The sequence below is a fragment of the Pogona vitticeps genome, chromosome 11 (assembly GCF_051106095.1).
Source record: "Pogona vitticeps strain Pit_001003342236 chromosome 11, PviZW2.1, whole genome shotgun sequence".
NCBI classification, from domain to species: domain Eukaryota; kingdom Metazoa; phylum Chordata; class Lepidosauria; order Squamata; family Agamidae; genus Pogona; species Pogona vitticeps.
Window position 1 is genome coordinate 6,803,678 of NC_135793.1, and position 25,123 is coordinate 6,828,800.

Below are 25,123 nucleotides of genomic sequence, written 5' to 3' on the forward strand. Positions count from 1 at the left end.
ACGATCGTTTAAGAAAGTTAAGCTGGGTGGGAAATATCCGGAGAGATAACCAAGTTGGTAACCAAGAAGGTCGAGGAGTGATACGATAACCATTTTTAAATATTTGAAAGGCACAACCCAAACTAATTCATTCAAATGATGTGAAAAGAGGGTTCAGCTAAGCATTTGGAGAATTTCCTTGACAGTAGGAACTGTTCAACAGTGGAACAGACTAACTGGATGACAGTGGGACTCTTTTTCATGGGAGATTTTTTTTAGCTGGCCGTCAACCAAGAATTTTTTAGATGTGGATCTTTTCTCTGCCTTTGGCAGACATTTTAAGTAGAATGGGGGGGGGGGTGGATGGGAAAAATCAGCCGCTTACCAAGTGAGAAATGTTACGTGCTATCTAACGCTAATAGTTCATTGGTTTAGATATCTGGCTGCAGAGCCAGAGGTTGGGAGTTTGATTCTCCACTTGTGCCTCCTGGGAGAAGAGCCAGCCTGGGTAGCTTTGGACAAGCTGCCCAGTCCCAAGGTTGCCCCTAGAGGAAGGGAAGGGTAAAGCACTTCTGAGGATTCTCTATGGAGAAAACCCCAAAAAAGGTCGCCATAACTCAGAACTGATTTGACAGCACATGGGAGGAAGATGTGTAAGTTCTACTGAACACAGTGTAACTACTCTACAAGGTAGGAAACACTGGATCAGAGAAAGTGATGCACATGAATAAGGGGAAGCAAGCTCTCTCTATAATTTTCGAGGGTAGCTTCTGAAGAATCAGGTTGAGTGTGCATGAAAGATCATGCCACCATCAATCTGTTACACACATTTAAAGATATCTGACACTGAATTCGACCATTGGTCCATACAGATGGACACTGTGTGGCCTGGATTTCCAAAGCCCTTTTTTGTGCCTCATCTGAGATCTCGGAAAAATCATAGAGCTGAAATTGAATGGTAAACAATGGACTCTTCAAAGCCATTAAAGAAAGGAGACAATGTTTGCTTCAAAGATTTTTTTTCCTAATTTGCTGCTGGAAAAATCTAATTAAAACGAGTGTCTCCTGCCTATTCTAACAGTTTTCCCCCCTCAGCTGTCCTTGAAATTTGGCTTCACAGAGTGGCACAGACAGAGCCCTGGACAGTCTGGCCTGTGACGTGTTTCAGTGGGGTAAAATTGGACCCTGGACATGTTGACATTGCTTACCTAGTAGCAGGAGCCACGTGGCACAGTGGTTAAACTGTGGTACTGTAGTCGAACTGGCTGGGGTGGCCAGCTCAAGGTTGACTCAGACTTTGAGATTGAGTACCCAGCTTGCTGGGATGGGCCTGCAATGTGTAGCCTGCAAAATTTAACTGTAAACTGTCCAGAGTGTGCTTCAAAATCTATAGGGCAGTATATAAGCAGCACACTTTGCTTTGCTTTTGCTTTGCTGTGCTGTGTTTCGCTTGGCTTTATACCATGACTGGATGCTAGATGTATGGATCCCTCCATGTAGAGTTGTATTAAAAATTCCATGCTGTCTGATGCTGGTAGGAGTTGGAGAGCATCAACCTCTAGAGGGCCACTGATTGGGGAAAGGGACCACAGTCCCAACCCGCATCAATCTAAGCCACACAGTTTGTTATGAATCAGCCCTCAATGTATTTATGGGTGGCAACGATCTATATTTCGTGGAATAGTCCCTAGGATGGCTCTGAAATGTTCAGCGACTTGTGAGGAGCCTAGAAAGGAGAATGTTCACACATTTTGGGTCCAACAGCACACCCCATTGGGGTGCCTGATGAGATCCTCTGAAGACCCCCGCAGCATTGTGGGAAATGATAGAAAAGAATCCGAGCCGCTTTCAGAAGGCTTTGCACCTTTTGAAAGCAAGCTTTGTCAGTGGCTTTCTCTGCTCTGTGTTGGTTTCTCATTGTGATATTACACCTTCTGCTTTACATCCAAGCAAAAATTCAGACGCTCGTTTGGTAGCACATCAAAGACGGACAACTCAGTCAGGGCATAAGCCTAAAGGCAAAGAACAAAGTATCCATAAGAGTCCCTCATCCATTTCCAGCAACTTTCATCCAGAAATCCAACTCCCATCCCCACCCCACCCTATCGCCCAGCAGATTGGCTTCTCAGGAACCATGGCCTTGTAAAATATGTGACAACCCAAACATATCAAATCGAAATAACACAGTTGTTATATACCCAACAAGGCAGCTGTTTAGAATGTAGGCTATTCTTAAGATGTAGCAATCTGCTGGCTGCATGCGAACATTGTCACAAAAACATGACAGGTCACCAGAACAGCAGATGTGTCTTCTGGTTCACATGGGGCCCAAGGCAGAGTGTGGTGGAGTTGGGTGTGTTCTGAGGATTAAACTACAGAAGCCTCTATGCTTGCAGGGTCAGAAGACCTGCAATCATAGGATCGAATCCACGCAACGGGGTGAGCTCCCATCGCTTGTCCCAGCGCCCGCCAACCTAGCGGTTCGAAAGCATGCAAATGCAAGTAGATAAATAGGGACCACATTGGTGGTCTAGTTGCGCTGGCCACGTGACCATGGAAGATTGTCTGGACAAACACTAGCTCTATGGGTTGGAAATAGAGATGAGCACCGCCCCCAGAGTCAGACGTGACTGGACACATTGTCAAGGGGGACCTTTACCTTTTACCTATAATTCTGTGCTAAATATTTTCAGGAGGCACAGAGGGGAGATGAAGGGGTGGGGGAGAAAAGAGGAAAGATGGAGACACTGTGAGTATTTGTAGGAGTTTCCCTTTTCTGCAGTTGAGAATTTAAATTTTATTTCATATTTGAGAGACTTTTTTATTCTTCCCCCAAGCATGGGAAGATGGCATAGGTTGTTCTTAGCGACCAGACACAGTTGCACTATGAGAGTCTTCTTTTTTAAAAAAAATCAGGGATGGGTTTTAAGCTTTAAAAGATTAATCAGGTTATTAAATTTTTTCAGACAGAAAAGTATATCCAAAACAGAACAAGGTAGCAGAAGAAAACCCTTTGAGAAGAAAAGCCCAAATTGAGCATATGAACAAATAGATAAAATTGAAATCGAAATGGTTTTAGACTTCTTAAACCCATGATATAGTAAGCCAGGGCCCTATTCTCATCCCCTGCCCCATCCCAGACCCACCAACGGTCCAGTAAAAGGAGAATCCTCCTTTCCAACAAGATGCAACTCTCTGTGCTTTTGGTTTTGTCCTTAAAACAAAATGGTAGCTATGAAACTAACAGTGGATACTCAGCTACTTCTATTTCTATGCTGGGCAGGGGATGGAAACCCACTTTTGCTCTCAGGCATTGAATATTTTCCCGTGAATCTCTGGAGTTTGTTCACCAAGGCTGAACTTTGCCTCTACCGTTGCTTCTTCCATCCGGAGTAAAGAAGTTAAGCAGTTCATGCCAGTTTGACCAACAGCCAAACAGCCTCTGAGTGAGCGCCCACCAGAACGGGCGGGACAAACCATTGAACAACGGTTCCACTATCTGCCAAACCAACATGAACGGCTGTTCATGCCCATCTCTAATCAGGAGCCACCTCATTGTACAGTGTCAGGAAGGACGCTATAGAGCAGTGGTTCCCAACTGTTTTTGAGCTGCGACCCCCTTTTTATAATAGCCAAGTCACCTGCAACATACACACATGCCACATTTGCAGGAAAAAAAGGCAATTTTAATGAGGTAACGTCATCCCTTTCTCAGAAAGTAGAGGCTTCTTTCTCCCCCCAAAGGGCCTGCTTCTGATACACACACATACACACTAACTTTAATATTCTGCCCTGAAAGATCACGAAAGAAATTATTTAACAAGCGCTGCAACCCTTATAAGGCAACCCATGACCTCCCCTCAGTGACCTCCTTGGCGGGGATCACAACCCTCTGGTTAGAAGACACTGCTATAAAAGAGCTCATAATGGAGAAATATCATTGCCATTATGGGAAAACAAAAGGAAGGAAGGAAGGAAGGAAGGAAGGAAGGAAGGAAGGAAGGAAGGAAGGAAGGAAGGAAGGAAGGAAGGAAGGAAGGAAGGAAGGAAGGAAGGAAGGAAGGAAGGAAGGAAGGAAGGAAGGGAGGGAGGGAGGGAGGGAGGGAGGGAGGGAGGGAGGAAGGAAGGAAGGAAGGAAGGGAGGGAGGGAGGGAGGGAGGGAGGGAGGGAGGGAGGGAGGGAGGAAGGAAGGAAGGAAGGAAGGAAGGAAGGAAGGAAGGAAGGAAGGAAGGAAGGAAGGAAGGAAGGAAGGAAGGGAGGGAGGGAGGGAGGGAGGGAGGGAGGGAGGGAGGGAGGAAGGAAGGAAGGAAGGAAGGAAGGGAGGGAGGGAGGGAGGGAGGGAGGGAGGGAGGAAGGGAGGAAGGAAGGAAGGAAGGAAGGAAGGAAGGAAGGAAGGAAGGAAGGAAGGAAGGAAGGAAGGAAGGAAGGAAGGAAGGAAGGAAGGAAGGAAGGAAGGAAGGAAGGGAGGGAGGGAGGGAGGGAGGGAGGGAGGGAGGGAGGGAGGGAGGAAGGAAGGAAGGAAGGAAGGAAGGAAGGAAGGAAGGAAGGAAGGAAGGAAGGAAGGAAGGAAGGAAGGAAGGAGCTGGTGATGAATGGAAGGAAGGAAGGAAAGGACGGACGGACAGACAGTCGGTCGGTCGGTCGGTAGGTAGGTAGGTGCCATCCCATACTTTTCCCCCCTTCAAATAGGGGCAGTGATAGATGGATGGGAAAAGTGTGTTGGGTCCCACTGGATGGTAGCTTGCAGTTTCAGGCTTAGTTTAGTTTTTGGTTTAAGCAATTAAAAATATCAATTTAATCACTATGGAGAAGTGGGAAATTAACTTCCCAAGCTTAGCATGGAGGGTGCTTTGCATAAGGGCATCCTAAAACCCGGCCGTGCGTGCACGCAGCATTGCAGGTATTGTCGGGTTACCATTCCCGTCAGCTCTATCCATCCCGCATATCTGCCAGCAAAGAGATGATGGGAGTTGTAACCCAGCATCATCTAAATCCCAGGTTCCTATCCCTGTGCTAGAATCAACACGAGCGCTAAACAGCCGGGTCAGCATACATAAAATAGACCTGGGAGGATTTCTTAATGGTGGCCCAGGGTGCACACTCAGAGCTGGGAGCAGCGACCACGGCTGTGGGTCAAAGGGGACTGTTTAAACCCATCCCAGTGCAAAAATCCCACCAGGTGCAAAATGATGGTGGCCGCTCCTTCTTCCACTAACCCATCTTGACTAGGTTGCGTTGGACAACGCTGTTCCACCGTGCTGCAGTCGGTAGCTGATGTCTGCCATCTGGTGGCCATCACCCGGCAGTTCCTTCCCCGTCAAGACTTAGTGCTACTTTCTGTATTTTTTAAGATCTGTCCCTTTTTCCTGATCGGTTCGCTCATAAGTCTGCTTCATTCCATCTCTGAATAAGTCCAGTTAAGCAACAGGAACAACAGCAAAACTGCACAAGAATTCGAATCTCAACCCACATTTTAAAGTTGTGCATATTTTCAAAAGGCTTAGGGGAATTTGAGGAAAGGAAGTATGGTTTTGTTGATGCATCCTGCTGTGTGGGGTGGGTATTTTATTGAACTTTTCTGGGCCCTTTTCACAGTCAAAATACAAAATAACCCACAAGAAGCAGCTAAGAAATTATTCCAGGATGTTTCTCCCCTGCGTAGGAGATGCCCTCCTTTTCCATTGTCTAAATCCAATAATTAGTCCTAACTAGAATAGACCCTTTAATTCAGTTTAATTTATTTAAATATTGACTTTCCTTCCTTCCTTCCATTCATTGTCAGCATCTTCCTTCCTTCCATTCATTCATTCATCATCAGCTCCTTCCTTCCTTCCTTCCTTCCTTCCTTCCTTCCTTCCTTCCTTCCTTCCTTCCTTCCTTCCTTCCTTCCTTCCTTCTTTCCTTCCTTCCTTCCTTCCTTCCTTCCTTCCTTCCATACATTGTCAGCATCTTCCTTCCTTCCTTCCATTCATTCATTCATTCATCATCAGCTCCTTCCTTCCTTCCTTCCTTCCTTCCTTCCTTCCTTCCTTCCTTCCTTCCTTCCTTCCTTCCTTCCTTCCTTCCTTCCTTCCTTCCTTCCTTCCTTCCTTCTTCAATTTTTACACCAAGTGGTGTTCAACAAAAATATAAAGCACATACATTATAAAATCAACTGTAAAGACATTAATAATAATATTGTTCTCTTTAATTCAGTGTGTCTGCTCTAGTAACAGCTGATATTTGAATTTAGGACCTTGCTTTTAAAATATAACCAGCCCAGGCATTTAATTCAAGTGACAATTCCTGTTCCCTGTAATTTTTGGAGGTGGTTTCCGATCCCTTGTGTAGCACATCTCCACCCCCTTTAAATAATGAGAATCCAGCAGTGATCCTTATGGTGGCGGCGGCGGTTAATGTGCCTTTCAAGGTACCTCTTCCTTATTGGTGGTCCCACAAATGAATAACCTCCAAAATGTTTTGTCATTAAAAGCCCAGACAACCTTTGCTAGCCAAAGTCTGTGGCTTCCTTTAGGGAATAAGCCCATCTCACATTAGGTCTTCTTCATTTCCTGCTGCCTTCCAAATTTCCCAGCATGATTGTCTTTTTCAACCAATCTCGTCTTCTCAACAATGTGCCCAAAATACGACAGCCTCAGTTTTGTCCTTCTCCTTTTTTTGCTTCCATAGCTTGATTTGCTCTAGGGCCCCCTTAGGACATTCTGAAGAATCAAGGTGGAAAGGGTGGGAAATGCATTTGACTTTTGTGCAAGAATTCTGTTGTTGACGTGGACAGAAGTATTTATTTATTTATTTATTTATTTATTTATTTATTTATTTATTTATTTATTTATTTGATTTTTTACCCCGCCCGTCTAGACCATGTCTACTCGGGGCGGGGTAAAACAACCCCACTCTGTCCGCAAGAGAAGAGTCACGTGAATGTACAGAATTTTGTTTCAGAAGAAAAATGTAAGAGGAGGACTCTTTGACAAGCAATAATACTTAATGGCAGGGCGAGAATTCCTCAGCAGTGCCTCTCCTTGGCTGGAGACGAAAGTATTTTATTTTTTTAAATTTATATATATATATATATTACCCTTCCTTTCTCCTTGAAAAGAACCCAAGGCAGAGTACATCATTAAAAGACCATATTTAAAGCTAACAACCTGCCCAGCATTTTTGAGTTATGTCCAGAAACAGATCGGCATCATCTAGATGCGGTTCACTTTTATAGATGGCATTGTAGTGGCATCTAAGTTGATTTAAGAATCTCCGTTTCCTTTAAATCCACAAGAACCATTGGCAATGTATCCACTGCTGAGATACAGAAGCACACGGAAAGGAGGACAAGGGACTGGAAATTCATTGTCCAAACTATATATTTTTCTGCCCCGTATGGTGCACCCCATACGGTCGAGCTCTCGCTTTGACCTCCCCACTGTGATGTTCCCGGGGCGAGCCATTGTTCCGCTGACTCCCCAGCAAGAGCCGAAGAATCAGACGGCCACTTTCGATCTTTTCGTTCCTACCAGCAAACGCCCTCGGAGGGTTATTGAAGCAGAGAAGGAGTGGGTTTTGTGTTTTTCAAAGTCCCTGTGCGAACAGCAAGCCTCGGTTTTCAAAGGGTTGCCGGTTTATTTCCTAAAAGGTCACCCATCGAGCAGTTTTCTGTAGATGCTTGGCTGTGACCTGCTCTGAGTTTCTAACGAAAACTGAGGAAATGGCTTTTTGAATGCCCTCCTGAGGAGTTTAATAAGAAAATGATACTAAAAAAGACTTAGCCGCACATCTTGGACCTCAATCCAGACACAAAAACACACCGCAAAGAGAGCTTTTCTTCCTCAGGTGGAAAAAAAGAAATCTAGAGGAAGAAAATAAAAAAGACATTAGATATATTGGGGGTTTTGCCTTACTGTTTAATTTCATTTTAGACATTTGGGAATCATCCTAAACTCTCGGGGGGGGGGCTGTTGGATACTTTTGTTGTTGTTTAGTCGTTTAGTCGTGTCTGACTCTTTGTGATACTAGTCGTCCCTTTTTTTTTCCCCCATCCACAAGGAAGGAGGTCCAAGATGGAGGGGAAATGCCCCCCCCCCCAATAAGTGACGAAAGCAAGGCTATCCCTGGAGATGGTCATTGTGGTTTTTCACTTCCATGGAAACCAATCTGAGGGAAACGTCCATAAAGATGCTCACAAAAATGGCAGGTCTCTGAGTTTAAAAAAAAAAAATCCACCACTAAGATAGCCTCTCCCTCCATTCCATGGACAGGGAGATGTACTTCAACACGGGCAACAGGAGGGGTTTTCTACAACAGCTGGAGGCAGATGGCCAGGGTTAAGGTTACCGGAAAGGTGGTGGGCTGCATCCCGCACCGTCTTTGAAAAGACGAGAAGCGCTGGGGGTGGGTTCGAAAGGAGCAGCGAGGTTCGACCACAGCTGAAAATGCCATGATGGTGAAAAAAGAGCCACCCAGGCAGAACCCTTTTATGGAGGCATACGAATCTATGAGGAAGTACATTAAGTTTAGGAAACTGTTTATCATGCTAGTTAGCAGAGACGGTCAATACACAAAGAGAAAGCAAGCAACGTACAGCAAAGAAGGTCTGAAGAAATGAAGGATGCATGTCGATGTCTAGAAAATACACACAAAGGGTCATAAAAGCTCGTTTAGATTAGCCTCCTTCAGAAGCTCCTGTCTTAGGATAGATCCAAAGGAAAACATTCCTTTTGGGGCATAAAGTTGTCTTCCAAACATGATAAACTTCAGTAAAGTCATTTTATGGAGTTACGATACCTTTTGAGGTATCCCTGTACTACACGTCTTCTACACTTTGAGATAACGGCTGTTTTTACCATAATGCCTTGGGAGAGACACTGGGTTTTGCTGTACTTTAGAGCACAAGAGGGACGTGGTGGCGCTGTGGGCTAAACCGCAGAAGCCTGTGCTGCAGGGTCAGAAGACCAGCCGTCATAAGATCGAATCCACATGACGGAGTGAGAGCCCGTCGCTTGTCCCAGCTCCCACCAACCTAGCGGTTCGAAAGCATGCAAATGCAAGTAGATTAATAGGGACCACCTCGGTGGGAAGGTAACAGTGTTCCGTGTCTAAGTCGCACTGGCCATGTGACCACGGAAGATTGTCTTCGGACAAATGCTGGCTCTATGGCTTGGAAACGGGGATGAGCACCGCCCCCTAGAGTCGAACACGACTGGACAAAAATTGTCAAGGGGAACCTTTACCTTTACCTTTAGAGCACAAGAAGAATATGGGTCTATCCGTAATGCATTTGATTAATTGCCAATTCTAGCCTAAGTGGTTTTGGTTCAAAGTTGAATCCGGAGACAAACTGTTTTGTGTGTGATTCTTCTTTCTCAACCGTAGCACAAGAGGAAATCCACTAACCTCTTGCACAAGTGGATTTAGGCATCTGGCTGTGAAGCCAGAGGTTGGGAGTTTGATTCTCTGCCGTGCCTCCTTGACAGGGGTTGGACTTGATGATCTGTAGGCCTGATAACGTAGGCCTTTTTCCAACACCTCATTCTTGAAAACTTCAAAGAAATGGTTGAGCTGAACTTTAGTGAAGTGCAGATGTGCTGGCTGCATCTTATTTTGTAAATTCGACGACTCCTTCCTCCAGTCCTAGGGATAAACATTCGGGATGGAATTCTTGAAGAGTCCAAGTTTGGATCTAGGAAAAACCTTAACATAAAGTTTAGAACAATGGTTCCCAACGTTGAGCAATCCAGGTGTTCTTGGACTGCAACTCCCAGAAGTCTTCACCACCAGCTGTGCTGGCTCGGGTTTCTGGGAGTTGCAGTCCAAGAACACCTGGGTTACCCAAGGTTTGTGAACCACTGGTTTAGAAGAAGCTTGTTACAGGAAGGTCAGTGTAACTGGACCATTTACTGTGAAAGCCCAGATATCTAATACGTCGTTAACTTATAACTTGTTCTTTTCTCTCTTTTTGGCTTCCCTCGCAGTGCTTTCAAAGCATGTCACCCCAAAATTAAGAGCTTCTTCTTTGCCACTGACTGCTTGGAGGAAATGAACAGGTAAAGTGTCTTGCTCTTCTGGACGGAGGTAGAGGAATTTGATTCTGATCTGTACAGAGCCAAAGGATTGGGAAGGGGAGACTATCGCTTTCGTTTCTCCAGATGTGCTCTGGCCTTTCCGTTGTGGTGAATAAGCGGGGTGAGACTGGGGTGGGAAGTGTTTTGCACACAGGACACAAAGTAAAAGAATGCTCAGATTATCCTTTCTGTGGATCAGGTGCAAAACTGTAAAAAGGACACCTTTCCTTGTACTCCCTACACAAGACATTCGCAAAGATCATGTGCAAGATTTAAGTGCACACAACTCAAGCTGCCGGGTGCTGGTCACGTGCCTGGTTGCGCGCAGCTGGCATCTCTTAAAACTGTCACAGCAGCTTCTCTAGCTGGAACTCCATGAACGTATAAATACTGAACAAGATACTGGCCTGTATTTGTTGTGCTGGAGGGGGTGGGACCTTGGTATATAGCAATTCAGCTGCTCTTTTTAAAAATTATTTATATTTCCAGCTACCTGGAAGTTAGGCATGCCAGAGTGATGGTGGTTATATGCCAAAAATCGAATGGCCCTGCATGCATTTTTCAAATAGTTGCTTAAAAGAGGAAATCCCAGCAAGTGAAATGTTATTCGTTGGCCCAAATCTTATGTATGCATTCATGTAAGAGGAACAATGTTACCTACAGCAGCAGATTACTGCTAATGAAAGAGTCTCTACTTTGATTCTGGGTTATGTGCCAAGCTACCTGGCTCAGAGGCAATGAGACTGCATTTAAGCAATGAGGAAGCAAAGCAGGGACTCTTTAATTATTGGTAATCTGCCGCTGCAAGTGAAGTCAGTTTCCCTTATGTCAGTATAATTTATGCAAGATAGTTTGGGCCATTAGCTTGCCAGCAGTTAAACTATCAAACCTTAACATGTCACTTAGAGTTGCTAAAAGTGACCAATAGCGTAACGAATCAAAGTAAAAAGAAACGATACCGTTATTTTCCTATTTAATTCACACACTGCCTTTCTCTATTGCAAGACTCAAGCCAACTTACAACCTGAATCTAAAAACGGAAACAGTTTTTAAAATATGATAAATTATAGTGTTAAAACACTGTTAAATAGATTATAATATAAAAACATGCATCCAAAGAACGTGGTTTAAAAGCTATTTGAAAAGTACAAGAAAAATGTTCTGCATTCACCATTAAAACGATTAATCAGTGGCCAAAGTCCCGTTTAAACAAAAAATGTATTTGCCTGATGCTGGAAGGATAGCAGAAAAGAGCCAGCCCCACCTCCCTCGGAAGGGAGGTCCAAACGCTGAGGACCACCACCAAGAAGGCCATCTCTCATGGTCTCATAACAGGCTTGTGAAGATGTTGGGATGGAACAGCATGGCCTCCTCTGAACATCTGAAGACCTAGGCAGCTTCATATGGGGAGATGCAGTCCAATCCAGTCGTGAGACTTCCCCTGCTCCAGCATAAGTCTTTGTACATATTTTGGTACTCTGTCTCATGACACACATTTTCCCCATGGACAAAAGCACGCCTGTACATCTTTTTCAAATACAAGATTCATTGCAAGATGAATGTAATTTGTTCCGCAAGAAGCGCTGTCTTGCAAAAAAATTGTATTGCAAGGTTCCCTATGGGAACCTTGCAAGATGAATGAAATCTTTTCATCTTGTGAGGCATTGGTCTTGAAAAAGAAACCGTCTTGTGAAGCACGGCCATAGAAGAAGCCGTCTTGCGGGGCACCATAGCGATCGCAAAAAAACAATCGTCTTGCGGGTTTTTCGTCCCATGAGGCATTCGTCTTGTGAGGCACTGCTGTATATGCATTTCTAGCTGTTCACATTTGTCGTTTGCATGGTCAACTGCAAATAGACATGCTGTGTGCATTTTTATTTCTCCAAATGGCATCATAGGTCTTGGAAAGGTCTGGGTTTCTAATAGGAGCTTTGCCCAGGTCCCATCTCTGAAGGTGCAAAACTGAAAATTGTCAAAGGGAGAAAGCAAATCCAGTGAATTTCTGCTTCATCCCCAACGGGAGTTAATGTCGGATGTCAAGAAAGGATTACATACCAGGGGGTGGACACTCGTGTGGAGCCCACGTAGTTGTTCCACTGGATTCATCCTCTGATTCTTCTCTCTTTTTTTGCAGGCAGATTTTGCTTTGCAAAATTAATGCCCTCGTGCTGTTTCGTCAGATCTGCACAAGCGCCCTTGAGTTCCTCTGCAATGAATTAATCATGAAATTAATGCATTTGTCTCTGACTTTCTTGGCCATTCGTTGCCTTTCTGAAGCAATAAATAGCTCTGTGCCACAAATAGCCCACAGAGGAGAGGACCCTTCCTGGCATATCGCTGTGGATGGATTTTGTTACATCTGATGAAATCAGCAAAAAAAGACTGTGATATTTATCCATTGGCTCCCTCCAACTGGAAAAGCCAACGTAGGAGGAGTGATAAAAATGCAAAGGTTGTTCAGATTAATTCCAATTAGGAGGGGGAAAAAGCAGCAAGTCCTTAATATTTTAAATTACCTCCCGCAGACAGGGTTTGCTAGGGACATCAGAGAATACTTGGCGAAAGCACGCCACTTTGGCTCCTGTGCAAAAACAGATAAAAGCAAGGCAGAGCTGTAATTTGGAAATGAATGGGAGCTGTTGAAGAAGACTAGAAAGGAGCAATATTGATTTTTAATCAGATAAGTGGGCATGCTTTGCATTGTCGGCTAATTGAAAAACAGGCACATTATTTATTAATTTTTGTTTGGTATAGAATACTTATTTGCAGGCGGCTTGCTAGGACCTTTCCTATCTCCAACTTCAGTGAAGTGAGCAGAGGACAAAACCTGCTGCAGTAAAGCAACCCTGGAGATGTTAAGCCATTCTCTCAATTCATATTATTTATAGGCTGCCTCTCTCCCTATCAAGGGACCCAAAGCAGCACACAAAATATTTAAAAGACAAATGTGGGCAATGAAACATATAATAAATTGCAATATTTTAAATAATGTGTGAACTCTTGCACCTCTTGCAAGCAGCCACCAAGGCCCTTTCATCACAGAGAACCCTGGTCTGGGCTCTGTAGCATCTGAATTGCTGGCAGGATGATGCATTGAAACTGGGAGTCTGTTAAAAACTGCACACCTTAATGCTTTAATCCTCAAGCAATGCTTTAGCAACATTAGTGTTCTTATATTTCCCGTTGATATCTCTACTGGAAATACGATGGGGAAGCCATGGGAAGTTAAGACGAGGCAGGGCAGAGTCTAGTATTGCAGTTTCAAATTTCTGGTAAATTTCTTTTTACTATGCAGTTGAAGTACAGAGACTTACAGAGGAGAATAGCTACACGTTCCCCACAGTCCACCGCTTTCTCATTAACTTCCTCTTAAAGTCTCAATAAGTCACTCTGAGGAATTCGTAGGATAAAAACAATTCCTGATGTACAATTACTTGAAGCTACAGACGGTGTATACTGCTTTCTTTACTGCACATATACTTAGCAACCAACTGAGCAGATCAACAGCAAACAAACAACGGCCCCCAGTAAACGAAAGAGGGGAAAGAACACTCAGCAGAGTAGCTGGGCTCTCTTTGAATTCAAAGGCTAGAAGAAACGAGTAGTTAATGCTGGATAGATAGAGATTCACCCCGGCTCAGAAAGGTCCCATCCAGTCAAACAAACTACAGACAGCATACAAGGATGCAAATAAAACTCCAACATTTATTTCACCTCTCTTTCTTACATCCCTCTTATGGAGAAATAGGGCCAGTTGCCCTTCCATATTAGAGTGCTCTACCCCAGGTCTGGATTACCAACTGTACTCATAGTCAGCCTATTCATATAAAACAGAGTTGGTGAGAGTTTAATTTTTAGTATGAGAGATAAGCTGAACCCCTATCAGATCTTGGAAAAGTTCATTCATTCATTCATTCATTCATTCATTCATTCATTCATCCATCCATCCATCCATCCATCCATCCATCCATCCATCCATCCATCCATCCATCCATCCATCCATCCATCCATCCATCCATCCATCCATCCATCCATCCATCCATCCATCCATCCATCCATTTGGTCTATAGCTCCAGTGATATGCTGGCTGTGAGGTTCTGGAAGTTACAATCCTAAAAAGTAACTTTTCCAATCTCTGTGTCTGAAGGACATTTGGGGACATCATCCGGTTCTTGGAGACAATTCCATGGAACATCTACAGTCCAGACAGAGAAAACAAATCTATCCCCTGCTTGCCTTCTGCAGAGGGTTTTTATAGCAACATGTTGGCTTGATTGACCGAACGTGCCCGTACAATATTCATGGCCCTTTGAAACGTGCTCTGCTAAGCAGGAGGGCCATCTTTCAGGCTGTGGAGGCTTCTCCCCGCTGAGAGGCATAAAAGGTTCTGCAAAATAGAAGCCTTTTAGGAGCTATCATCTGAAATTATCTACATTATCTCCAGGATAGACTCTTTAAAGTAAGACTACTCAGCATCCAGATAAAATTTGCTCTAGGGCTGTTCCATCCTTCCAAAAACTTGTGCCAGTTCTTCTGAAGAAACACATGTGTTTTAACCTTAATGCAGCATTAGAGATCTCTACGATGCCCAGAGAACTTTGGGTAGTGTGGGCGGCATATAAGTTAAATAAATAAATAAAATAATTGATTAGGGGTGAAGGCTGAGGAGACCATCAACATCTAAGACAGAGGTGGGCAGCCTCCAAGGACAGGGGGAGACCACATTGGCACCCACAAACTCTTAAGCCTTTATGGTGAAACCAAGATGGGGAGTAGAAACTTGAGATCATGAAACACAGTTAAGGATTAAGATGGTAAGATACAGACAATGTGTTTTCTTCTCACACACACACACCCAAGTCTGTTAAGACATGCACACCAAATCAACAACTGTGATGGTTCACTTCTTCGCTGTCCAGCCATCTCGAGCGTGTTCCATTGTTGTTGACAAATCTAAGCAGGCACCGCGTGAAATGAGATCAGCCAAATCATATCAAATTATCCAAACTGGGGGGGAGGGGGCAAGGAATACTTCATAGCAAATCCCACGAGTGCTTTTTATTGATTACAAATGCTGCCCAAATGATGAACGCATAAGTGGAAAGGCGAGCTGGGGAGACTTGATAGGTTTGGATAGAGCAAGTTTTGGAATGTGAGATGTTTTGTTTCCGAAGGCGCACACATGAGCACATTTCCTTGAAGCGATTCTAGCGGAGCGAAATTTTAAAGCATTGTTGTTTTGCTTTTTTTACACAATACTCATTATATTAAAAAAATAGAGGGGGGGAAACAAGTGAAATTTAGTTCCACAGATCCGTGATGCATAAAATTCTGATATGGTCTTCTGGTGGCTCAAAATAAGGGAGCAAAGCAAAGCAAAAGTCTAAAATCAAAACCAATGGTTTCTATCACTTACATTTTTCCTGCAAAAAGCTTCTCAGGCTGGAGAGGACCAATAGCCATCCTGATTAGTAGCTGTCAGTGACCTCTGTAAATTTATGCCATCCTCTTTTAAAGCCATCCATCTTGGCAGCTACGATACACCTTGTACTTCCTTTTGTATGTCCCGACTCGGCTTGCGACTCAGAACCCACCCCTCCTATTTTTCTGGGGGGAAAGCTTGTTTTTAATAGGGACTCTGACTTAGCAGAGACTTGGGACTGAGACCCAAAAACTCGCCAACATCCTGGCTACACAACGTATCCAGTTTTCACAACTTTTGCTTATTTCCCTGTCTTTTCTGAGGTTTTCTCTCCATTCTGTGTAATAACAAGGCTCGTGCTGAAAGCCAGCTATAACAGGGTCAGGGGTTGGTCGGTCGGTCGGTCGGTCGGTCGGTCGGTCGGTCGGTCGGTCTTAATGTCTTTCTTTCTCTCTATTCTTTCATCAGATGGATGAACCGTCTAGGTCTTGCAGCTATTGGTTATACTCCTGACGACAAGGATATCCGGCCAGATGAAGGTAAGGCCTTCATTATTCTTTCACACTAATCAAAATAAACAGAGAGATCTTCTAATGTGGAAAGGAAGCAGGCTCTCATACAACCTAGAAGTAACTAGTTGCAAATACCGTGTTACCTGCAATCAAATCCTCTTTGCAATCACTCATGTATTATGATTGCAATATAGCAAGGGACAATTTTGTACTGTAACTTAACATTCACATTTACTTTTATAGTTGCACTGTGGCTCTGCTACACAGGTGTGTTTAGCATCACAGGCCAATGGCTTGCATGGTTTTCCATTTGAAGTTTTCTATAATTACAATAACTATGTTAGTTATTTTCCAGTAACAAAAGTAAAGAGTTACTTTTAAATTGTAACTATGATAAATACAATAGTAATTCTAAGCCTTAAAGCTTAGAACTGTAACTAATTAATGTTTTAATGATTTTCCCAATCTGAGAATACTCCGGGTACCAGAATATGACTGTAACTTAGAGAGAGACAGATTTCCCCTAACTTATTTGATGTCTTAGGTATTTATAGTTGGTATGAAGACACCATTAGCATATCTGTAATAATACTATGCCACATAGTCTTAGGTGTCACATATGGTCCATCTGCTGCATGGACTTCTTGGCCTCTGATAGACTCACTGGATGACTCTGCGCTCATCACTTTAGACATCTAATCTTTACAGGTTGCTTTATCAAATGGCCTACTCTGCACCTTTTGGATCAATGTTTGAATTTCGTCAACTACTGGATATGACACTGCTACATATTGTATGTTAGAATGCAGTCCTCAACAGTTTAAATGCATGAACACATTAAAATTAAATGTGCAATTTTTAAAATTAGCATATATTTGTGCTAAGTAGAAGATTAATGGATAAACTGAACAGAACTATGAGTAAAAACTAGAAATGTAAAAATCTATTTTCAGTCTGTGTCAGTTTGGCATATATTCATAAATTAGTATCTTCTGTCTAATGTCCACATTCAACTGCAAATTCATTTCTTTATAATTACACATTCATACGTATACATGTGCATACATCATTGTCCGTAAACAAGCTTACTTTGTATGCATTTTCTCCTAATTATACATTGTAATTCAACTTTCCTGACATACATATTTTTGAGCAGGGAACGATGTCTCAACGTTTGGATGTTATTTTTGCATAATTCCAATGGCCCCTGTCTTCCAGATTATCTATTTGTCTGGAAAGTGCAAGTAAGGTTGATTTGCTTCAAACAGCAGCCAAAATGAAATTCTTTTTCGTCCTCAATGCTTGTCTCTCACAGAAAACAGATACTTGTTTCACATGTTAAATCCACAGTCCACAGTGTTAAAGATAGCCATGCCAAGGGAAGCTAGGAAGATGATGAAACAGAAGTGGGCCTTCTCGGTAATGGCCCCCCACTTTGTGGAAAAAACAGCCAATCAAGGGGCACCCAATATTTAGGAAATTACTGAAGACATAATTGTACAAGGCAACCTTTAAGAACATATTCCTAAATGCTCCTAATTTTTTAATCTGAAATTGAGGTCCCCATTGTATTTCAACTGCACTAGAGTTGGCTATTTTGCTGTATCGAGTACGTGATATGGGAGTGGAGCTGGGGGTGAGGCGTGTCAGGTTGCTCATGTTTTACTCTGTACACCACCTAGAGTACCGTGTATTCATTAGTCGGGCGGTGTAGCCATTAAACAAACAAGTAAAATAAAATAAACTCCCTTCTGATGGTTAAAAGATTCACAGGGTTGACAGCTGAATTAGCTCACCTTGCAAAAGATGGAATGATGCATGTCTTATTGGTAAAACCCTTAACCCTGCCAGCTCTTGGACTGCATTCCACAGTATAAAGGCAGTACACTTGAAAGACAGGCACCAAAACTGTGTACCTTTGGGGGGGGCACATAATACTTTGGCCATCTCATGGGAAGAGAAGACTCCCTGGAAAAGACCCTGATGTTGGGAAAATGTGAAGGCAAGAGGAGAAGGGGATGACAGAGGACGAGATGGTTGGACGGTGTCATCGAAGCGACCAACATGACTTTGACCCAAACTCCGGGAGGCAGTGGAAGACAGGAAGGCCTGGCGTGCTGTGGTTCATGGGATCACAAAGAGTCGGACATGACTTAACAACTAAACAACAACAACAACAACCCACACAGAGCACTTGTCTAAGGCGAAAACACAAATTTTTTTTAGCAGATTACTGGAGTGAAAGTGACCAAGAAGAGGTTGACGGCTCCTTAACACTGAAGCAAGAGGGACCCCTCTCACTGTGCGATACCTACCATCGAACACCTTCGGTAAGTGAAGCGAGCCACACCTGAGCCAACTTCGAACTCTTGCACCACCTTTTTTTCCCTACCATGTTTTGGGAATAGAAAAGCAGAAATACAAACTTGTTTAAAAAAATTTTAAAAAACTTTGAAACTATATGTGTTCCATGGCTAGTAAATGCATGACTGATAATTCCAAGAACATGTGGTCTACTTTTTAAAAAAATGACTGTGTGCTTCTAAGTGCAGATAGCACTCTTTCTATTTTTCTTTCAGATTTTTCTTCCGTGGGACTGATGTGATCCTCACACAGCCAGAACCAAAGAGAGAATGACTGAGGCAACAGCATCACATGGGTGAAGCTCAGACTGATTTTTCACCCATGTGATGCTGTTCTACCCACTGGGATACAGGTTAAGCCCCTCTCTTTCTGGTTTCTTTCGGGAGTTTTTATTTTCCTTTCGCTTTTTGCCTTCTCTCTTTTAAAAAAAAAATCGTTAAACTGATACAGAACAAGCAGAATTTGTTGGAAATAATTGGGATTTGTTCAGCAGTCATCTAAAACTGTACTTCTATACTCGAGTACTCTTTATGTTACCTCTCTGTCTCTGTTTTCTTGGAACAGTATTTCTCTGGGAAAATAAAACCAAAAAATTTAGAAGAACTGGATATCCAGTTAGGGCTCTTTTGGATAAGGGACCTTCTGGATACCCCAGATAGATCTTAAGAATTACTGTTTTTTATTTATCTATTTATCTATCTATCTATCTATCTATCTATCTATCTATCTATCTATCTATCTATCTATCTATCTATCTATCTATCTATCTATCTATCTATCTATCTATCTATCTATCTATTTATTTATTTATTTATTTATTTATTTATTTATATCCTGCCTATCTGGTCAGATCAGGACCACTCTAGGCGGCTAGTAAGGAAGTGCACTGAAGCAAGAATAAGAGCAGTTATAACAGCCAGTCGCTTAGCTGAGAAATGGTGGGATTCCCATATTCCAAAACCTAGTTTGTCAGTAACCATTGCTGCTTGATATCCTGTATGGAGATCTCCTGTATGGAGAATTAGTGCAGGGAAATCGCCCCAGAGGGAGACCATAGCTTCAATACAAGGATTTCTGCAAGCGGGATCTGAAGGACTTAGGAATGGACCTCAACAGATGGGAAACTTTGACCTCTGAGAGTTCAGCCTGGAGGCAGGTGGTGCATCATGGCCTCTCCCAATTTGAAGAGACCCTTGTCCAGCAGGCCAAGGCAAAGAGGCAGTCCCAAAACCAGCAAAACCAGGGAGCTGGACAGGAGACAGATTGTATTTGTCTTCAGTGTGGAAGGGATTGTCACTCTCGAATTGGCCTTCTCAGCCACACTAGAGCATGTTACCATAGTCTCTCGAGACTGAAGGATGCCTATGCTATTGCTGCTTGATGGTGTTCCTCAAGCTTGGGTCACCCAAGGACTGCAACTCCCAGAAACCACAGTCAGCCCAGCTGACAGTGAAATTACAGTTCAGGAACATCTGGGTGACCTAAGGTTGGGAAGCTCTGCTCCAGGAATTCTGGTACCACTGCCAATGTTGCTTATTCAGTGGTTGGAGACACCAGGAGCAAGATAGCAGATTACTGCTCAAGTAGAAATTGGACTATAAAGGTGATAGATCTGCTGGAGGATGGGGCATTTCTTGGAGTGATGATTATAAAGATCTTTATCACTGTAATTCATATAGGGGGGCATCTTTAGATGTACTGTCCCCAGTGTGGAAGGAACTGTGAGAGAATAAGCAACCCTATTAGGATCAGAACTTTTAAAACAGCAGGAGATTTGGTCTGTCCATCATATACTGTGTTTCCCCCACCCAGATCATATAATGTACTTCCCTAGATAACAAGACTGTTTTTAATTATTTACAGATGAATTCCTCAAGTCCGTACCCCGAGCCTAAACACAGCCGACACTTCTCTAGTGAATCGACCTATTCTCACTCTTCTGCGGAGGATTCCCGGCAGGATCCAACAGGGACCACACACTCAGCAGGGTGCCGACCGCCCTACCGGGAAAGACGATCATGGCAGGATCTCATAGAGACCCCACTGACCAGTTCGGGCCTCCATTTCCTCCAGACAGTTCCACCCGACCCCGAGTACGTGAGCGGGCGGCTCGGCTTGTCTCCAGAGAGGCGGCGCCAAGCGACGCTTCCAGTCCAAAGGAGGCACAACCACGACCAGGACGGTCCGTTCCCCTTAGTGGAGACCCACCGGGGTCCCAGCGCTCACGCCCGGCCTCAGAAGCAACGGAGCCAAAGCCTTCCACGAAACCGAGATGTTCGGATCAAAGGCCGTGTAAAACCCAGCGGGATAACAGAGGAGAAATCGGAAGAAAAGCTGCCCATTAAAAAGCAAAGTAGTTTGTGCGAAGAAGGTAAGAGGAAGCAAGAGAGGTTGCAGGAGGTGAAGCGGGAGCCGTGTCTCCAGAGATCCAGTTTTTTTGTGAAAATGTTCGGATTCTTTGCACCTGCATCTCTAGTTAACATGTGCCTCAGCGTCCCCATGCAATCCAGACATCTGGTTCTGCATCCACATGCACACACCCCAACATATCTGCTGCTGCAATCTAGCAACAGTGAGGAGCACTGACATTTTCCACTTTTGGAAAGGAAGGACCCCCCATGCTCTTTCTGTTTCAAGCCATTCACTGTTGTTGTTTTTATACGCTGTTAAGTTGCCTCCGACTCATGGAGACCCTATGAATGAATGATCTCCAAAATGCTCTGTCCTCAACAGCCCTGCTCAGCTCCTGCAAACCCGAGCCTGTGACTTCCTTTAGGGAGTCGGCCCATCTCGTATTTGGCCTTCCTCTTCTCCTGCTGCCTTCACCGTAAAGGAGCGTAAATCTAAAGGGTCTTTTCTTTTCTTTCAGATCATGCAGAAGAGCAAAGCGAGAGCACGGATGGTTTGCACGAGTTGTACAAGTCTCTGGAACAAGCCAGCCTGTCCGCCTTTGGAGAGCAACGCCCTTCCACAAAGCAGGAATTCCGAAGGTCCTTTGTCAAAAGGTGCAACGATCCCGTGGTCAATGAAAAGCTTCATCGTATCAGAGTCCTCAAGAGCACTTTAAAAGTAAGTCTTCGTCCTCTCGGACCTACAGAGGGCAAAACAAAAAGTAACGACAACCAACAACTGCTGTTCTAAGAGGTTCTGCTGGAATGTATGGAACAAGCTCTCTGTTGGGCAAAGCGATGCCACTGCCCCGGGTGGCAGATGCAAGGGGACAGTCGCAGCCCTTCTCCAGGTATTGCTCCTCTCATCCCCAAACAAAAGGGGAGGACGTCCCATGGGAGAAGACTGCCATTCATTGGATAGTGCGCAAGCTTTTGCAATGGATAACGCTCCTTGTTGAACGTCTCCGGTTAAAATGATAAGGTCACCAGATGCTAAGAAGAAGCTCTTGCTCCCTGAGACTTTGTAGAGGGGCTTCTGATCAAAAACTCAAGGGCAAACAGTCTGGCCCGGTTTAGAATAGCCTTCTGGGTTCTCAGGTATCACCACTGAGAAGGCCCTGCATCATCCCCTCGCCCACTGCGCACTATAGGCATGTGATTTTCAGAATTCATGGATGGCTGCTCCTAGAAGTCTGTAGGAATTTCCCCCAGCTAGCCTTCTGAGGGCATTAGCAAATAAATAAATAAATAAATAAATAAATAAATAAATAAATAAATAAATAAATAAATAAATAAATAAATAAATGAATGAATGAATGAATGAATGAATGAATGAATGAATGAATGAATGAATGAATGAATGAATACAAATTTTAAAAACTGCAATACTTCTGGGTATCTGGAAGCACTTTCAGCTAAGAAATAATGGTATATAGTACCAATAAAAACTGGTATCATATTATCAAAGAAAGTTTCTGTTAACAATGCCTTACAGTTTGCACCAAGTGATAGTTCCAGTTTATTTTAAAGTCTGCATGTGGTAGACTGTTAATAAAAGTGCATTTTGCAGAGTTTTGAATTGTTGATTGAATTCCTTTTCCTACACAGCAGAAGTACAGAGACTCACAGAGGAGAATGGCTTCATGTCCCCCCCCAGGAAGTCTACCCCTTTCGCTTAACTGCCACTTAAAGTCTCAATAACTCACTCTGAGACATTTGTAGGAGAAAGAATAAAAATGTGTCATTACTTACGGTTGTGAACAGATCAACAGCAAAGCAAACAACTGCTTCCAACAGGCTAAAGAGAGGGGAAAGAGCAACACAGACTAGGCTCTCTTTTAATTCAGAGATGGGAAGGAATGACTGGTTAGGGCTGGATACAATCTGGGGCGATGGTCCCAGAAAGGCCCCTCCCAGTCAAACAAACTGCAGGCAGCATGCGAGGTTGTAAAAACTCCCAACACGGATGACTGGGGTAAAATCTCTCATGTGTAATTAGGGTAAGTGTTTATATATGGTCTATAAGGGACGTGGTGGCACTGAAGCCTCTGTGCTGCAAGGTCAGAAGACCAGCAGTCATAAGATCGAATCCACGCGACGGAGTGAGCTCCCGTCGCTTGTCCCAGCTCCTGCCAACCTAGCCGTTCGAAAGCATGTAAAAATGTGAGTAGATAAATAGGTACCACCTCGGTGGGAAGGTAACAGCGTTCCGTGTCTAGTCGCGCTGGCCACATGACCACGGAAACTGTCTATGGACAAACGCTGGCTCTACGGCTTGGAGAGTCGAACACGACTGGACAAAAATTGTCAAGGGGAACCTATACCTTTACCTTTTTTATATATGGTCTAGATGGGTGGGATATAAATCTAATAAAATAAAATAAATATAACTGAAAAGAATATTATCTTTCTGACCTTTGACAGGCAAAGGAAGGCGATCTCACCGTGATCAACAACCTGCTGCACGACCCCAACTTGACGTCCAAAAAATTCAAGGAGTGGAAAATAAAGAACTATGAGTTTTTCCTGGACATTTGTGAGTACAGCGCTGCTCTCAAAGCCCAAAATGGAGCTTCTGAACTCGTGACTCCAACCCCTTTGCTGACACACACACATTCCTTCATCGAAACCCACGTCTGACAGGATGTAGCACAGGGAACACATGGGGTGGGGTGGGGTGGGGCGGGACAACAAACCCAGTGCGGGAAGTCCATCGCGACAGAACACTGTAACCTGTGTAAATATTGTACTCAACTGAATTGTAAATAAGTTGGATAAGAAATTAGTGCCACAGGATGCCTATCTGCATTGCATGATAAGAACGTCTTATTTTCCTTGGAATTAATTTCGGTTCTTTGCTCTTGGGTTCTGCATTAGAAAGAAGCAGTGCAGAAAGTGTTCGCCGGCAGAATAAAACAACCCTGTATATTCACGAGTACTGTCTTAAAAGTGAGGAGAGTAGAGAACAGAGCTCTCTGACTATTTTATATATGTAGATATACTGTATGTAACCATATCTATGTATATGAAATTGTAACATGAAAGCTGAGGTTTATTTTTTAAATACTTGGAAATGCCCATCCTCATGATTTTCTTCCACCTCACTTTCACTCTTTTTTTTTTAAAAAAAAAAGAAAGATAATGTAAAGCATTAGAAAACAAAATAAGCAACAGGAAAAAAAGAAATACTACAACAACAGAAATGTATCGGCCACTCCTAGGGAAGAAGAAAATGCAGAAGAACGTTCAAAATCTTCAGCATTTCCAATAAGTTGTAGCTACTGTCTTTTGCAAACATTGAACAAGGCTGGAGTAGCATGGAAATGATAAACAATCCCTTTTGGTGTGCCTTAAAAAAATGTATAGCGTATATATATCCAGGAGAAGAACTTTTCCCATTGCCACTCCAGGCACAAAAACTGTACATGCCGTTGAAATGCTGTGCTATTTTTACAAAATCGTGCCTGCTTCTCAGAGGAGTAATGGCCCTTGAAATGCATGTGTGCGCATCGGGCTCAGATGACGTTACAAGGCAGTCTTTTTATTGTTGTTGTTGTTTTGGTTGAAGCTGTTGTATAAGGCAGCTTCTGGTTGTTTCTGTACGGTGGTGGGACGGCCATCAGAGACCACCACCGCCACCCCTTCCAACAATTACGAGAGCTTTTCGAACGGTCAGCATCGATTCACTGTGAATTTCGTGCCACAGGCCTGTGACCCACAACATTCTGAGACGGCCCTTGGCTGCCTCTCAAAAATAAGGGAACGAAACGGGAGTCTGAGTTCAAAACCACTGTCTCTTATAGATGCCTTCCTGTAGAGTTGAGGGAATCCTTTGTATGTACAACAAATGTTGGACTGTAGTGAGCATGCTCACGCCTCACACCAAATGCCTAAGAAAGAAAGAAAGAAAGAAAGAAAGAAAGAAAGAAAGAAAGAAAGAAAGAAAGAAAGAAAGAAAGAAAGAAAGATTAACATGGGCCATTGAGGAGCAATAAAACAGTACCAGGGGCCCTCCAAGTGGCCTATGGAGATATTGGCATAGGCTAAGACATTTTGGTCCAAGAAATGAAGATGTCTGAGGCAGAAAAGCTAAGCAGTTATCAATGCAGGGTAAAAAAATATATACTGTATAACAATAAACCAAATAAATGAGCACTTATTGCCCTGTGTTGGTACTCTTAGACATCTTTCCTCAGATGGCCTAGGTACTGATGGTTGAGACTCTGGTTTGGTTTATGAACCCGAATGTAACGAAAGTTTCGCAATTCTCATAGAAGAGAAAGAAAACGTGACAGAGTTGCTCACCCTGTATTTCTCCAGCTCAAATTGTGTATTACATCTCTATCCTGCCTTCCTTCCTAGGCCACATCATTCTCCTGCCCAGTTTTATCTTGTTAACAA

General features: G+C 43.5%; 1 protein-coding gene across 5 annotated transcripts in view; it reads left to right on the forward strand.

Moving 5' to 3' along the window:
• Positions 1 to 24,889, forward strand: part of LOC110088228 (connector enhancer of kinase suppressor of ras 2) — a 310,707-nt gene extending 285,818 nt beyond the window's left edge. For 3 of the 5 annotated variants that reach the window (XM_072981474.2, XM_072981477.2, XM_072981476.2), the window contains 6 exons: positions 9,945 to 10,016; positions 15,925 to 15,995; positions 18,195 to 18,298; positions 20,196 to 20,703; positions 21,202 to 21,401; positions 23,147 to 24,889. In XM_072981474.2, the coding sequence (XP_072837575.2) occupies positions 9,945 to 10,016; positions 15,925 to 15,995; positions 18,195 to 18,298; positions 20,196 to 20,703; positions 21,202 to 21,401; positions 23,147 to 23,362 (1,171 nt within the window). In that variant the 3' untranslated portion in view covers positions 23,363 to 24,889. The remainder of the gene's footprint in view (positions 1 to 9,944; positions 10,017 to 15,924; positions 15,996 to 18,194; positions 18,299 to 20,195; positions 20,704 to 21,201; positions 21,402 to 23,146) is intronic. The other 2 variants (XM_072981475.2, XM_078380760.1) reach the window with 1 other exon arrangement.
• The last annotated feature ends 234 nt before the right edge of the window (positions 24,890 to 25,123 follow it).